This window comes from Mus caroli, chromosome 14, assembly GCF_900094665.2.
Source record: "Mus caroli chromosome 14, CAROLI_EIJ_v1.1, whole genome shotgun sequence".
Classification (NCBI taxonomy): Eukaryota; Metazoa; Chordata; class Mammalia; order Rodentia; family Muridae; genus Mus; species Mus caroli.
In genome coordinates this window covers 11,365,299-11,381,914 of record NC_034583.1, presented here as the reverse complement: position 1 = coordinate 11,381,914, position 16,616 = coordinate 11,365,299, and the positions used below count along the sequence as shown (strand labels likewise).

The 16,616-nt window shown below is 41.3% G+C and overlaps 1 protein-coding gene across 12 annotated transcripts in view; it reads left to right on the top strand.

Annotated features, from left to right (window-relative positions):
* Ube2e2 (ubiquitin conjugating enzyme E2 E2) overlaps nt 1-16,349 on the top strand; it is a 300,978-nt gene extending 284,629 nt beyond the window's left edge. For all 12 annotated transcript variants that reach the window (XM_029468993.1, XM_029468990.1, XM_029468987.1 and 9 more), the window contains 2 exons: nt 3,166-3,313; nt 15,523-16,349. In XM_029468993.1, coding sequence (XP_029324853.1) covers nt 3,166-3,313; nt 15,523-15,620 — 246 coding nt within the window. In that variant the 3' untranslated portion in view covers nt 15,621-16,349. The remainder of the gene's footprint in view (nt 1-3,165; nt 3,314-15,522) is intronic.
* The last annotated feature ends 267 nt before the right edge of the window (nt 16,350-16,616 follow it).

The following is a 16,616-nucleotide window of genomic DNA, read 5'->3' as shown; positions in this document are numbered from 1 at the left end:
GGCAGGAAAGAATCAAACTCAAGGCTGACATCAACCTAATAGAAACAAAAAGAACAAAGAATCAATCAAACCAGGAGCTGGTTCTTTGAGAAATTCAACAAGATAGATAAACCATTTGTCAGGGTAATCAGAGGGCACAGAGACAGTATGCAAATTAATAAAATCAGAAATTAAAAGGGAGACATAAGAACAAAATATATCTTTAAACAATTATTCTGCTTGTTGAATATTAATAGTTGAAAATATTAAAATCATGTTCTATAAACATCATGGACATATTATTGATAATTTTTCTCACTGTGCTTAAAATTAGCATTTTTATTATTATAATTATTTATTTATTTTAGATATTTTCTTTACTTAAATTTCAAATGTTATCCCCTTTCCTAGTTTCCCCTTAGAAAATCTCCTATACTCTTCCCCTCTCCCTGCTCCCCAACCCACCCATTCCCACTTCCTGGCCCAGGCATTTCCCCATACTGGGGCATAGAACATTCCTTCATAGGACCAAGGGCCTCTCCTCCCATTGATGACTGACTAGGCCATCCTCAGCTACGTATACAGCTAGAGCCGTAAGTCTCTCCATGTGTTTTCTTTGATTGGTGGTTTAGTCCCAGGGAACTCTGGGGGTACTGGTTAGTTCGTATTGTTGTTCCTCCTAGTAGCCTGCAAACCCCTTCAGCGCCTTGGGTACTTACACTAGCTTCTTCATTGGGGACCCTGTGCTCCGTCTAATGGATGACTGTGAGCATCCACTTCTCTTTAGTCAGGCACTGGCAGAGCTTCTCAGGAGACAGCTATATCAGGCTCCTGTCAGCAAGCTCTTGGTATCTGCAATAGTGTCTGGGTTTGGTGGTTGTTTATGGGATGAATCCCCAGGTGGGGCAGTTTCTGGATGGTCATTCCTTCATTCTCTGCTCCAAACTTTCTCTCTGTAACTCCTTCCATGGGTATTGTGTAAATGTACCACATTTTCTGTATCCATTCCTCTGTTGAGGAACTCTTTGCAGCTTCTGGCTGTTATAAATAAGGCTGCTATGAACATAATGGAACATGTGTCCTTATTACAAGTTGGAGCATCTTCTGGGTATATGCCCATGAGGGGTATTGCAGGATCTTCCCATAGAACTATGTTCAATTTTCTGAGGAACAGCCAGAGTGGTTGTACCAGCTTACAATCCCACCAGCAATGGAGGAGTGTCCCTCTTTCTCCACATCCTTGCCAGTATCTGCTGTCACCTGAGTTTTTCATCTTAACCATTCTGACTAGTGTGAGGTGGAATCTCAGGGTTGTTTTGATTTGCATTTCCCTGATGATAAGGATGTTGAACATTTTTTAGGTGCTTCTCAGCCACCTAAATTCCGCTCAACTGAGGAATTTTGGTATTCCTCATTTGAGAAGTCTTTGTTTAGATCTGTACCCCATTTTTAAATGGGGTTATTTGATTTTATGGAGTCCAACTTCTTGAGTTCTTTATAAATATTGGATATTAGTCCCCCTATTGGATTTAAGATTGGTAAAGATCTTTTCCCAATCTGTTGGTGGCCTTTTTATCTTATTGACAGTGTCTTTTTTCCTACAGAAGCTTTGTAATTTTATGAGGTCCCATTTGTCAATTCTTGATCTTACAGCACAAGCCGTTGGTGTTCTGTTCAGGAATCTTTCCCCTGTGCCCATATCTTCGAGGCTCTTCTCCACTTTCTCCTCTATAAGTTTCAGTGTCTCTGGATTTATGTGGAGTCCCTTGATCCACTTAGACTTGAGCTTTGTACAAGGAGATAAAAATGGATCAATTTGCATTCTTCTACATGATATCCGCCAGTTGAGCCAGCACCATCTGTTGAAAGTGCTGTCTTCTTTACCCTGGATGGTTTTAGCTCCTTTGTTAAAGATCAAACAACCATAACCTGGGTCTTCTGTGCCATTGATCTACCTGTCTGTCACTGTACCATGCCATGCAGTTTTTATCACAATTGCTCTGTAGTACAGCTTGAGGTCAGGGATCGTAAGTCCACCAGAGGTTCTTTTATTGTTGAGAAGACTTTTTGCTATCCTAGGTTTTTTGTTATTCCAGATGAATTTGCAAATTGCCCTTCCTAACTCTGTGAAGAATTGAGTTGGAATTTTGATGGGAATTGAATTGAATCTGTAGATTGAAATTAGCATTTTCTTAATATTTAACTTAGATATAGGATCCTCAGGTATGGACAGAGTTTTTGCTATTTTTAAAATTTTAAAGTATACTTACTGGTAAAAAAATTTCTCTTCTAGAAACGCTGATAATGTTTTTTAAGTAAACTGATTTTCAACAATGTACACAGATATATAATGCATTTTAAATACTCTCTAGTCAGGACTTTTGAATATATTTCTTAATGATTTTTTTAATATTTTATGCTCTTTTACTGTGCTTAACTCCCAAAGAATATTTTGTATGTTTTAAAACAGTTTAGTATTCAACATTAGATATAGGATCCTCAGGTATGGATAGTATTAAATATTCATTAATGGTATTTTAGGCTAAGGATGTGAATATAAAAGTTGAACGATTTTTTATGTATTATTTGATTCTCAAAATACTCAATATCATTATGTTTGATGTATAAAATGCACTTAAATAATAAAACAAAAATTGAGGAAAAAATGAGAAAAAAAAGAACAATTTGTCTTAACCACTCAGTCCCATTCCACCCTAGAAGTGTTTTTATGTCATAACTTTCCAAATTATATGTAAGACAAGTAGAATAGTGATCTTACTGTCAAAGGCCAAAGACTACATTAATAGCACACTCAAAATATAAAATTCAATAAGAATAGGTGTGTACATTATGATAATACAGTTAAACAGTAACAAATACAGTGATAACATGCAGTTTATAAAAAAGGCATGTAATATATTTACATATCTTCATTCATATTTTAAAATGGTACTAGAGAACATTTATCTTTGTATTATTCCCAAGCTTTCTGGCTTTGGGATATTCTAAATGTAAAAAGTAAAGCAACTAGAATCCACCAATTTTTTTAAAACATTTCACAAGTCAAAGCCCATTTGCTGCTCATAGACATTCATGTGGTCAACTCCTTGGCTATACCCAGGGCCATCCCCAGAAGCACTGGGTCCTGATTTTTCTGTGTTACAGCATCTTTGTGTTTTCTCCTAGGTCACCTTCCGAACAAGAATCTATCACTGTAATATCAACAGCCAGGGTGTAATCTGTTTGGACATCCTCAAGGACAACTGGAGTCCGGCCCTGACCATCTCTAAAGTCCTCCTGTCCATCTGCTCACTACTTACAGACTGCAATCCTGGTGAGTGCCCTGGGTCTGGTACCATTTTGGAGTAGGGCACAGCTGCCTTGGACCCTGTTACTGCTGCTAGCTATTTACCCTGCTGCTCATTACTATTGATTTTAACTTTCCATATTCTGTAACTATATTCATTTTAAATTGGTTCTTTTCTTTTATCTTTTTAAACCTATTATTTACCAAAAAGTCATAAAATATAGTGTGATAAAAATTAATGAATAATCATTTTAAATGAGAGCATGTATTTTTATAATGCATTAAATTCAAATTGAATACCTTAGTCTTTAATTAGCTACCAGTAGACATGTTAATTTGAGAAATGAGGGCTATTAAAACCTTATGACAGCCAAGGAGGCACCACAACAGATGTGACTTTCAGTGAAGGAGCAGCCAGCATCCTGGTAAGCTGTTAGCAAAAGCTGATGGCCCTGAATCAGAAAGGAGGGCTTGCCAAAAAGCCAGCATAAACCACTGCTGTGCTTAGCACTCAGGTTCTTAGCCCTGTGTCTTCTTCTGCATATGATTGTGGGCATTTGATGACTCTATATTTTAGCTACAGGACAAACCAACTGTGGATAATCTTCATCCTTGGGGTGACTCTGGAAAACACAAATCCCAGAGTAGTTTTTGTCCATGTGGACATGGAACTTGCTTTTTTCAGTAATTTATGAAATCCCATCTCCCATTGTGAAATATTTTTAGTTCACCAGATAGTGAAGTCCACTTAGGTGACAGCTGACTGTTGCTGCAGGCCCATGCCTGCAGTACTCATTGCCTTCTTTCACATGATGTTGCAAGGAGGCATTCTTTGTTCTTGCTTCTGTTTTGATGGTGTGTGGCCTGTTAGCCAAGTCAGCTGTGAGTGCCTGCTTTCAGAATCGGTGTCCTAAGCTCATCTCACCTGCCTTCTGTCTAGACCGTGCTCTCAGTAACTCAGTGCTGTGAGAAAGGGGTTGGAATTTTTGCAGTTTAGTTCATTGGTATTGGGTTCTAGGAATTGCCTCACAAACCACTGATCTCAGTCAGACAAGGATAGTTTATACAACCCAGGATTGGTTGACCAGGGCCATGGTCAAGATTCAGCAACTGACCATGACCCCAAGTTAAGATCCTACAGGGATTTTAAGCTCAAAATCCATAAACATCTGTGTCAAGTTATTCCACCAACCAGGATTTAGGGATAGGAGATTTCCTTAGGAATATGTCTTTGTTGTACACTTAGGCTGCTCCCAATGGTTGGGGTATTCAACTGTAACAGGGGACTTGCCTTGTTTAATATTCATGTTTTAACTTGTCTACCAGATTAGGACTTATCTAATATTCGTGTCTTAACTTGTCAACTAGGATGTCAGTTACTGGTGTACATGCCTGTTCCTGCCAAGTTAGGATGTCAGTTTCCAGGGCTATCTTGGGAGCTTAAACTTTACTTGACACTACTCAAAATGCATGTCATATTCCAAATAGTTTCTTATATTGGTGCAAGTGTCTCTTTTATGTTGAAGCCATCCCAGGGCAGCTTATATGGGCAAACACCATAAAAACTTATACATAGGTACAGGAAGGTATTGGGTGGCTGGTTTGAGTCCAAGCTTATTGTGGGTAACTACACAAAACAGTTCTGACTTCTATTGCAATTGATTTCCAAGGACACAGAACATAACAGAATATGTAATCAATCTTGACCTTAGAAAGTTTACTTTCTAACAGCAGAAACATATAAGAAAGTTTCCTTATAAATGGCAGGCTAGCCAGGTAACTGCTACCTAGGCCTTAACATTCTATCTAGCCCTTAATATTTTACCTAGGTCCCAACAATTGATTGGGCTTTCTTATTAAGATGGTCCTCTTATTAAAACTTGTAAGAGGCTAGAGAGGTGACACTTGCTCTTGCAGATAACTCAGATTGCACTCTCAGTACCCACCAGGCAGCTTACACCCAACTGTAACTGCAGAGGATCTGATGACCATCTAGACTCAGGAGTGCACATGCAAGTAGACACACATGCACAGAAATAAAAAATAAATAAATATTAAAATATTTTCCCAAGTGAAGCATTTAATTTCATTTGCATCTGTTGCTTTGGGAACTCAAGTTCAGCTGGCTTCTGCAGTCAGTGACTTACACTGTGGTCTCATGCGTATAGACAGGCCTCAGCTAATTACTCTGGCTTTGACCTTGTGCTTGGCTGTTTCCTCTGCATATTTTCCTGGCCCCTCTCAATGAAAATCCAGACAGAAATTAGCTGTTGCTACATGAATTCCATTGTTCTTCCTGTAGCAATTCTTTCTAAGTTTGTCAGTTTGGAAGTTGCTTGCATTAAGAAGCTTTTACATCTGAACTTAGTATTAAGATTCCTCTGCCTGCCTTTTACCAGACACTCTGCTATCGCAGTTTTTCCTCCTAGAAACAACCATTTATGTGTTCTTAGTTTCTTTTATTATTTTATTCTGTTTGTTTTATTTTAGTGCTAAGAATGGAGCCAACGCGCTGCCAACAATGACTTGATGTCAGTGTTGGGTGGCCTAGACCACCAAGTGCTGACTTATACTCACCCAAACTGAATTCTTCTCTGCTATAACCAGTGTCTTAGATGTTTGCTTCCTCCAAATTATCTACACCTTTGTGTCTGAATTCACTAAGGAATTGGGCAAAAATATCAGAGTTGTGCATCTGGCCATTGTTAGTGGAACACCCAGAAAACACAAACTGTGAGAGAATGTTCAGTGGGACTTGCCTACAGTCCCTGAACTTAGGGGCTGAGGCAGGAAGATTGTTAGTTTGCAGCTAGCCTAAGCTACATAATGAGCCTGTGTAGGAGAAAAAATAAAAAGGAAGGAAGAAATTGGAAAAGAGACACAAATTCTCAGTATAAACAAAGACCTTTTGCTCACTCTGCTCTGTCTCCTCAGAGCTGCTCATGGGGCAGCTCACTCAAACCTCCCTGCCTTGAGAATGTCTGAGTCAAGAACATTTGCGTTGGATTTTAATGGATGTGTTTTTTGTTACTCTTTAAATGAAGGCAATTAAAGATGGTGCTGATTTAAGACCTTGAGTTGTTAATTCTTTCCATGCTAGGATTAAAGGAAATTTCTTTTTTTAAGTAAAGAATTATGTATTTTAAGTCAAAGGTCTGTTTTTCGTAATTAATATATCTGAGCTAACACTATTTTTCTTAGCTAATATATCTAACTTAGCATGCTAATTTTTTTTCCTTATTGTGTGCTTTGTTTTACTCTGACCATCAGATAGCATGGCCCTGTTTTGAACCTTTCACAGTCCTATATAACCATCCTTTGGTGTACATAGAATCTATGTAATAGAATTCCTCCTTTCCTGTAGCTTGGTCCAGGCTTTTTAAGTAGCTTTTGCTTCTCCTGTCATTGTTTCTCTGAGCAAATGTGTTTCATTATAAGTCATTTGACTGTTGCACAGCAAGTAAACTGTATACACTCAGATTAAATGTTCAGCTTATGGACTCAAAAACCCATGCCATAACCTTCCTGACCTTTGGCTTTATTTACAGCTGGGAGAGTCCTACCTTTTGACATTTACAACAACACCTGTCATCTTCAAGGTTCAGGCTTTGAGAGCCATACTTTGTGTGTTTTAAGTCTCACAAACATGCAAACACACATACAGTCTCTTGGGTTGGGGAAATGGCTCTGCCCTTAGTAATGCCTGCTGCTTATTTAGAGGACCCAAGTTCAATTCCCAGCATCCTGATTAGGTGGCTCACAACCACCTACAAACCCAGCTTAAGGAGATCTGATGGCCTCTGAGAGCACCTGCACATACATGTATACATTCTCTCTCCCTCTCTACTCTCTCATACACACATACAGACAAATAAAGTAATTACAATAAATCATTTTTAATACCCTGTGTTTGGAGTAAGTTTAGGACTTTATTCTGGGCAGTGCACATGGCCACTCTTGGCTGCATTTGGCCCTATGGCCATGGTTTAGACTCAATGGCATCTTCTCTCAGGAGTGATATAGCTGTCAGGTTATATGGGCTGTAGTTTTGTCCCCATTAAACTTATCATCATATGTCCAGTTCTAGTTATGGAGCAGGCTCTGGAGCCACATAAGCAGAAAGGTTTTAGGTGCCATACACAGACTAGGTTTGCCATGTGCCCTGGATAAAGCTTCTGGAAGTGCTCTGGAGTGCACGGCTGAGGTATTTTTGGACTGATGGAGCCAGTGCATAGCAGGTACAGACATGGACTGAGCATCAGCACCAAAGCAATACTCTCCTTTCTGTAGAGAGGCAATCCTTTGACCTACTCGGGACAAATACCTCTGTCCCCTTCCCCCTTGTTCCCTTCCCCTTCTCTCTCATCCTCTATCTCCTGTCTTTGTCTCATATTCCCTGCCCTCTGTCCCTATGGGGCAATAAACCTCCTTTATGTGAGAACTTGGTCTTAACAGACAGTGAACTATGTGACAGCTACACGTTGGATAATACCTAGTAGGAAGTTATGTCTTTGGGCTTGGATGACAGGGCCATGACTTATAATGAGCACATTCTCCACACAGAGGTGTGCATTAGATAATCACACCCTATTATTTTTTCAAACATCATCTACATCTGAATGACTTGTTTTTATAAGTAACTGTGATGTAGCAGGAATTACTTCTACATGTTTTATGGCTTTAAATGAGTGATTTAAAAAAATAAATAGTAACTTTACTAGATAAAATAGCAAAACATTTCATTTTAAAATATACTTCACACCAAAGAAAAACTATCCAATGTAGCTCATACTTATTTCCCTTTTCATTTTTATAAATTTTAAAAGCATATAAAAGTAAAATAACAGGGAAATAGCCTGACTACACTTCTCTTTGCAGTCTGTTAGCACTATGTTTTAGTTATTTGTTATATAAAACCACAGGCTTCCCTTGGCTCTGCATACTTGTGTAGCGTGTACATAGTTCCTATTCACCACCTACCTACTCCCTCTGTCAGGCTTTCCTTGTCCTGTACCAGGCTGGATGCTCCATTCTTCTGTGTCCTCAATCTGAAACTATGGAGATACTGGAGATCTTCACTGTCTGAGACAGCATACTTCCATCATGCCACGTCTCTTTCTCACCTAGTTAGGGAGTATAAACATGGAACTCCCTACTCTGCAGACATGTCAGCAGTGCTGTGCACCTGACACCATCATCTCTGTGGAGCTCTGAGATAGCAGGAACTGATAGGCAGTGTTCTGATATTCTGGCTTCAAGCTGTTGCCCTGGTATTATCTGCACTCCTGCCTGACTTCTCTGAAGCTCATCTTGACTTGCCTCTGGTATGTGTCTTTTCTGAGAACCTTGTAATTCCCCTCATATCACACGATGTCACATAGATGAGCCCAACGAAAGGTTAAACCTTACCGTGTGTACTGGCTGGTTTTGTGCGACAACTTGACACAGGCTGGAGTTATCACAGAGAAAGGAGCTTCAGTTGGGGAAATGCCTCCATGAGATCCAGCTGTAAGACATTTTCTCAATTAGTGATCAAGTGGGGAGGCCCCTTGTGGGTGGTGCCATCCCTGGGCTGGTAGTCTTGGATTCTATAAGAAAGTAAGCTGAGCAAGCCAGGGGAAGCAAGCCAGTANGGAACATCCATCCGTGGCCTCNNNTCAGCTCCTGCTTCCTGNCCTGCTTGAGTTCCAGTCCTGACTTCCTTTGGTGATGAACAGCAGTATGGAAGTGTAAGCCGAATAAACCCTTTCCTCCCCAACCTGCTTCTTGGTCATGATGTTTGTGCAGGAATAGAAACCCTGACTAAGACACCATGTTAAAAGGAATGAAGTGAGGGAAGCCAGCTTACACTTGGAAGTTGTCGGGAATATCAGAGTCCTGACCTGACTCACACTAACAAGCTGCTGACTTTAGATAGATAGATAGATAGATAGATAGATAGATAGATAGATAGGCTCATTTATGAGTTGAAGCCTATACTCCTGACCCCTCCAGGGTCACTGGGTAAAAACACATGGTGTATGTAGACCCTTGTAAACACTTTGAAAGCTCAAGAGAGTATCAGTGCATAAAATAGAAAGCCCATCCTAGCTTCAGAAGATTAGATGACCAGGTCTTTGAAATGCTTAAAACAGCAATTTTGTTGTCTTTGTAATGCCTTCAAGATTTATAAGTCTGCAGTTCTCATGTGTGTTGGATTTTATTATCTATAAGGAAAATGAGCAGAAAAACATTATAAGTCAAATTTGATTATTACATTTTGCTTTTGACTTATAAGCTTCTATTCTGGGTCATTTAAATATTCAAGATAATCCTATCAACTGAAAATTAATTAAAATCTGCTTTTCTATTTCCAACACCCACAATAAGCAAGCCATCCCGTCATGCAGTGCCCTCTGACTGTATAGAGCATTCAAAAGAACCTTATTTCAAACACAAGCCTTTCCACTTTGACCCTGTACACCACCCACTGTATTGTTGTTGCTATCTTATAGAGAATATTTGTCACAAGTCTAAAAGACAAAATATGCCAGACTAAATAGCCAGGGATATAGTTCTAGTGGAATGCTTGCCTAGCAAGAACAAGACCCTGGATTCAAACCCTATTAACCCCTCCCTAACTCTACCACAGCAGAGAGAAAGAGAGAGAGAGAGAGAGAGAGAGAGAGAGAGAGAGAGAGAGAGAGAGAGAGAGGAGAGAGAGAGGAGAAGAGAAGAGAAGAGAAGAGAAGAGAAGAGAAGAGAAGAGAAGAGAAATCTGTATTATATTAGATAACAAATCAGTGACTAGATTCAAAACAGGAGTAAAAATAGTTATTTACAAGGAGGTTTAAGTAAATGAAGTTAACTAAACTGGACACTTTAATATCCAGATTGCTTGTTGTTTTTAAATTGTCTATGTGGATACATACAAGTAATAGGAATCTAGTTCCCATACCTGCTTTAAGCAGCTAGAATATGAGATGCTGGAAAGCAAGCAACTCAGCACATGCTCTGACTTCATGCTTAAGGTGCTAGCCAAGCTATAGTTGGGCAGAGAAAACTGGAGAGAACTCAGTGATCTCTTCTGATATAAGGACATAGATGCCTGGAAAAACCAAGATCTCAGGAATGACACAGAGTTCCAGTAAGGGGGCTGACATACAGGTCCCTCCCAAGTTCTGTCCCTTCTAGACTTTGGTTAAGTCTCCATGGAGCCCTCAGACACTTCCTGTCCCAACAGCACACAAAATTAGCTGTGCATCATAGATCCAACCTACAACCATCTCAAAGTAGCTGTGGAGGGTCAAATGGTGGCTAAACAGGACTTGCTCAAATACCATGAGGCACACAGCATCATAAAGTAAGTTTAGTGAAGCCACTTCCTGAGCTCAGTCTCCAGGACCCATATGGTGGAAGGAGATGTAACCTGCACACGCTCTGACCCCACATGTGTGCTGTGGCATATGCTTGCTCACTTGTGCATATACACACAGAGGTAAATAATAAGTTTTGAGAAAAATAAAAGTCTCCTTGCTTAGTGTTCAGTCAAATATGACCAGTGATTTAAAAAGCAGGAAACAGAATTTAGAGCCAAAAGAAAACAAATAGAAATCCTAGCATTGAATTTCAGTTGGTTAGAAATGCAAGCTTTGCAGAAACACTCTTAGTTTTCATTCATATGTAAGTATTAATGTTCTTATCACAAAACATGAAGGCTTAAGGAATATATTGGCTTGTCAACTCATGTTGACCCAAATTCAGCCAAGCACATGCTGGCTGTTGTGGAAGTGAGCGGACATTACTCTCAACTCTACTGGCCCCGGTCAAGCTGTGTTGAGCAGCTGCACCTTACATGTATTTCTAGATGTCCCGTTCACTGTCTTCTCCAATACATAGCAGTCATTCCTGGCTTATTCCTGAATTTAGGGTATCTTTCATCATGAACAGTTAGCAGTGTGTCTTTCTACTTTCTTGTACTGTAAGTTTATACAGAACCAGAAAATAAAGTAGCACTTTCAGCCTGTGACTCCAGCACTCAGGAAGCCAAGGGAGTTAGGATAGCTGAGTTCCAGACTGACTGAGCTACATAGGGAGTCCTTGTCTCCAAAAATGGAGTTAGTAACACATTTTAGAAGTAATGAACCATAGCTTTACTGAATGAAGTTGAGATGTGGCGTTAGGGACCCAATTCCGGAGGTGACAACAAGAGGAAGGCCTATGTTAGCATCCACCAGGCATCTGGGAAAATACAGTCATCTTGTCTCTTTTGTGTCTTCCTGGTAGACAGTTTGAGTTCTTCTCTAGGTTTTGAATTATGTTTAAATGTTTACTGTTTCTTTTGTACATCATTCATACATACCTTTGTATGCACCAGCTACAAGATAGAACAGAAACAAGTCAGAAATGGCTGCAGTGTTTCCTTCATCTATGCTGTCCAGCTGGATGGCTTTTAAACAGTTGCAGAGGTCATGGACATTGTGTGGGTTAAGCAGTTGATACCATTGCCAGCCCCATGCTGTCCCCTCACCCCCTGAGAGCTTGTTTAGAGTATGGACACAATGAAGTCTGATATTGCACCTTAGTTCCATATCACATGACCTCAGTAGGGTTCTCTCAAAACACCATTTCCTGCTTTTACTCTCAATGAAAAGAAACAGTTTCCATTGGAAGAAACATAGGCCAGGCTTTAGGAGTCTAGGTTAGTAATAGCATTTGGAGGCTGTGACTATGTGGCCACTCAGGGTCTCCAGTGACCAGAGAAGTACAAGCAAGATGTTGCTCTTGAGGAGTCATATGATGACTGTCTTGGTTGTCAACTTGACTACATCTGGAATTAACTAAAACCCAAAAATGGAGGTGCACATATGCCAGCTCCGTCTACATAGTGAGTTCCAGGAAGCTGGAGCTACATAGTAAGACCATGCCCTGGAAAAAAAGAAAAAGAACAAGACAAAACAAACAACAAACCAACACAAGAGATGGAATGGATGAAGAGGTGAGTATTTGAGTGTTTGGTAAAATCAAAAACTCAGACTAAGGGGCTGGGGAGATAGCTGTTGCTAAAGTGCTTGCCTTATAAGCACAAAGGCTCAATTTGATCCCTAGAACTCACATTTAGAAACCAGGAATGGTGGCATACACTTGTAATTCCCTGCCCTGAGAAAGAGCCAGCCAGCAAGATCCAGGTCAACCTTGTCTCAGAAACAACTATGACATCTAAGGATCACACACACACACATGCATGCATGCAAAGGAAGCCTACTTAAGTATTTAAAAATTAATAAATGACTTGGCATGTGCCCTGTTACCCAAAAGGCGAGAAAGCGCAGAGTACGTGCCATACTTGTAAAAGCAGAATGCTTATAGAAGGCCTGTGTGCTCGTGGAGGAGCAGCTGTCCACTGCGTACTGCTCTGTTAGTTTTGGTACCAGTTTCCACACATGGCAACTGTGAATAAACTGAAGTAGATTGTACACTAGTCACATAAAAGTTGCCCTTTGTTTCTGGGGATTTGAGTTTGTCCCACATTCCACTTAGGACACTTGCCACACTTAAAGGTGTGTGTGTGTGTGTGTGTGTGTGTGTGTGTGTGTGTGTGTGTGTGTTTGTTAGATATGACTAGTGCAGCTGGGCATGGTGGCGCACGCCTTTAATCCCAGCACTTGGGAGGCAGAGGCAGGCGGATTTCTGAGTTTGAGGCCAGCCTGGTCTACAGTCTACAGAGTGAGTTCCAGTACAGCCAGGGCAANACAGANAAACCCTGTCTANAAAAAAAAAAAAAAAAAAAAAAAGATATGTCTGGTGCAACCATGGTACTCCAGCTGGGAAAGTCAAAACTGAAGGAGACGTTTGGCTCAAATCTTTCAAGTGCCGAAGCAGATACTGGCTAAGACCAACACTGAACTTTGGTCCTTTTTTACTATCAATGTGAGCCCTTGAAAATGGAGAGAAGATACAGCTTACAGAAGATGAAATGCAAATTGTATGCAAGAAGTGTTAGATCTTAGTATCAGGATAAACACAAAGACAGATACTTTTTTCTGTTAAGATGGGGGAAATTTTAATCAGTAATAATTGATGAGTGTCCAGAAAGAGTATATTTTCTTTCTTTTATTGTTAAATGTTTAGACAACACTTGCCAAAGCTTAAAATGTACACACTCTGGTCCTGCAGCATGTCTTAGATATATCTTCCCAACAGAGATCCTCATGTCTGGAATAGCAGCTCTTGTGTATTTGTTTGTGTTTAATTCAGTTCAGAGTTTAGTTTTTTGAGACAGTGTTTTGGTGTAGCCCAGGGTGGCCTTGAATTCATGTGTGTCCTGCCTCACCCACCTGTGTCCTGGGATCACAGATATGTGCCACCCTGCCTGGTGTGTAGTGTTAGTTCTTGTGGCAAACAGTCCAAATCAAATATGATCAATGGAGAATGGAAAAACAAATGCCTGTGGTGGGGATGAGTGCCATGGTTATTAAAGGTAATGAACATGGCCTGTGCTTGCATCTGAGAAATGTGTCCACTACAGAGAAATGCAGAAGGTGCATCTGCGCTGGGCTCCCCATACACAAACCACTGTCCCAACGAAGATTGCTCCAGAAATAGAGTGGGATGCATTAATTTGAATGCTCATTTCAGCTCTGATGTTTGTAGCTCCTTGAACTACTGAGGCCTGTGAGAATATTACAGTGGGTCACAGCTAACAACCAGGAAAGTCAAGGTCTGGCTCCTTGCTGACCATCTTGGCACTGTACTCTTTGACTCCATTATCCTGAATCCTTTCACTCTTCAAACTTTTTAACATCAAGAGCTACTTTTTTGGGACGGATGAGATGGCTCAGCTGTTAAGAACACTGTCTGCTCCTCCAGGATAGTGACTGACAACTGTCTGTAAGTCACTCAGCATTTGTGGGACAGACTAAGTGTGTCACTAACAGAAGGTCTATAGAATGAAGCATGTGTTCTGAGGGACCCTCAGCTTTGCATTCTAAACTGCCCGATCCTGGAACAAGTCATATAACCCCAGGCAGAGAAACACGGCACCAGCTGCACTTTGGCCCCCACAGTTGGTGCCTGGTTTCAGCTTAAAGACCACAATTTTGAGAAGTAACCTGGCCAGTCTGCACCAGGTGATGTCTGTTTTGCTGCTGCTCGGAATCATGGCTCCTAGTTGGGTGGGGTTGAGGAGGTAGTGTCAGTGATGTGGATGTGAGGAGAGTCACAGAACAACAGAGCAAGCCCTTACTTAGGCTGTTGACTTCTGTGATCCAAGTGAATGTTGAACTGGCCTCTTCCTTGTGGTAATTATAGCAAGATAACTCAGGCTAGGTCTTAACTTTTGAGCTTAGCTGGTAGGGGAAACCTGATATTCCTGTGGCATCTGCCTTGCTAAGTCACAGACAGTGCTGACCACAGGTGTCCTCCACACTCTACTGGTTTATATTCAGCATCAGCTCTTGCTGCCATTTTCCTGTTAATCTCTTTTCAGGTGACTGCTCTGATAAACCCACATTTTCAACACCAAATATAGAGGAAATAAACTTCAAGGGGAAGAATGAAATGAGAGAACCAGAGTAAACTGCATGAATGACAGTCTCTCGGGAAAGCTGCTGATGCTGGGAAATTGCTTTCACATTTTTTTCCCAATAAACACTGAGGTGCCCCCTCTCCACCAAACACACACACACACACACACACACACACACACACACACACACCCTGTGGCCAAGGGCAGCAGGCTGGTTGCAGGCCTCCCTGGGCCCCTTGCTTCACCTGTGCCCTTGACTCCCTTTCCCCTGCTGCTTCCTCCTGCCAGCCCCTGGGAGATCTGCAGGGGGGTTGTTAAGCAGTTACCAGTATTTCTCTAATGCAGAGCTGTGTGAACTTGGATTGAAGGAAGAAGGAAGCATTCTCCTTCCTGTTTTGTCAGAGGGAAGAACAGCTGCTGCTTACTTCCATGTCCCTCTTAGCTGTGGCCATCCTTCCAGTGTTTGAGAGCCACTGCTATGGTGAGAACCCCACATGCATCAGGGCACCCCTCCTGCAGCCCACCTATGCTTTCTTGGGCAATAAGACCAGGGGAACAACCTGAGAAGTATGTGGTGAGGACAGGTGTCAGGAAGTAGGTACAAGCTACAGTGTGGGTGTTCACGCAACTATGGACCGTAAACTTGGGCCAGTATTCAGGCTCTCCTCCCTGGTGTTGACCTGGACAGACGTGCTGGTGTGTACTGATTCCTGGCTCTCTTCTTTTACAGCCGACCCTCTGGTGGGCAGTATTGCCACACAGTACATGACCAACAGAGCGGAGCACGACCGGATGGCCAGACAGTGGACCAAGCGGTACGCCACCTAGGGGCCTGCGTGTGCCAGCTGTGTGCAAGCCCATTCACCAAGTGCATCAGTGCCCACTGCTCCTCCAGACCTCCGTTCTGTCGCCTGTTGTTATTACATTTTAAACTGTTTTGGGACGGTATGTCATCTGTCCCTCCTCCTTCCTACCGCCACCTCCTCCCCTTCTCTCTGTCCCTCATTTTCCTTTTATTCCATTTTCAGTTTCTGTTAACTTGAAAGATTTGGGATTCCCCCACTGCCGTGTGGATGGGAGCTTCTGTTTTAAGTACAAACCATGTTGGAGCTATACTAGTAAGACCTTTCATACAGAGCTTTGTGTTACTGTGTGGTTTGGGTTTTTGTTGTTGTTGTTTGTTTTATCTTTTTTTTTCTTTTATGTGCTCTTCGGGGAAAACAAACATTCAGGAGTATATCTCGTTTATACTTAAATGTAGTGCTTAGAGTTAATTTTTTGTACTGAAGTCTATTGGTGGGTGCATGCTACTGGGAACAAGGTTTTGTACAAAAGATCCAATCAGAATCACTGTGCATTACTGAGACCCTGTCACAAGCCTTCTGTCCCCCACACAGAAGACTGTCAGATTGAACAAAATAATATGTATTTTGATTTACTTAAGTGCTTGTAAATTTCTTAGGGACCTGCCACTTTTGACTGTGGATCAGTTGATGTATACTTGTATTATTAATGCCTCAATAAATCACTGTGGCGGATCAATGCCCTTCTGTACCAGCCTTTGCTTTGTGTCCTAGTGACCTACTCGGACCCACATGCACTGAGGCTGGCCTCTTCCCAGTTCATTAGTTTTCTGTGTGCTCTTTACCTCAGATCATTAAGGCTCTTTGTAGTGGAGCTGCTTATTAGCACATGGGAAAGGCTCTTTGTAGCACACGGGTGTCTCCAGCTGCCTGCTGATTTCATGGTCATTTTACACATTGGCCCTCCATTCTTTCTGTTAGAACCATCTTTATCTAATAATGACAATATGGCTATAATCAC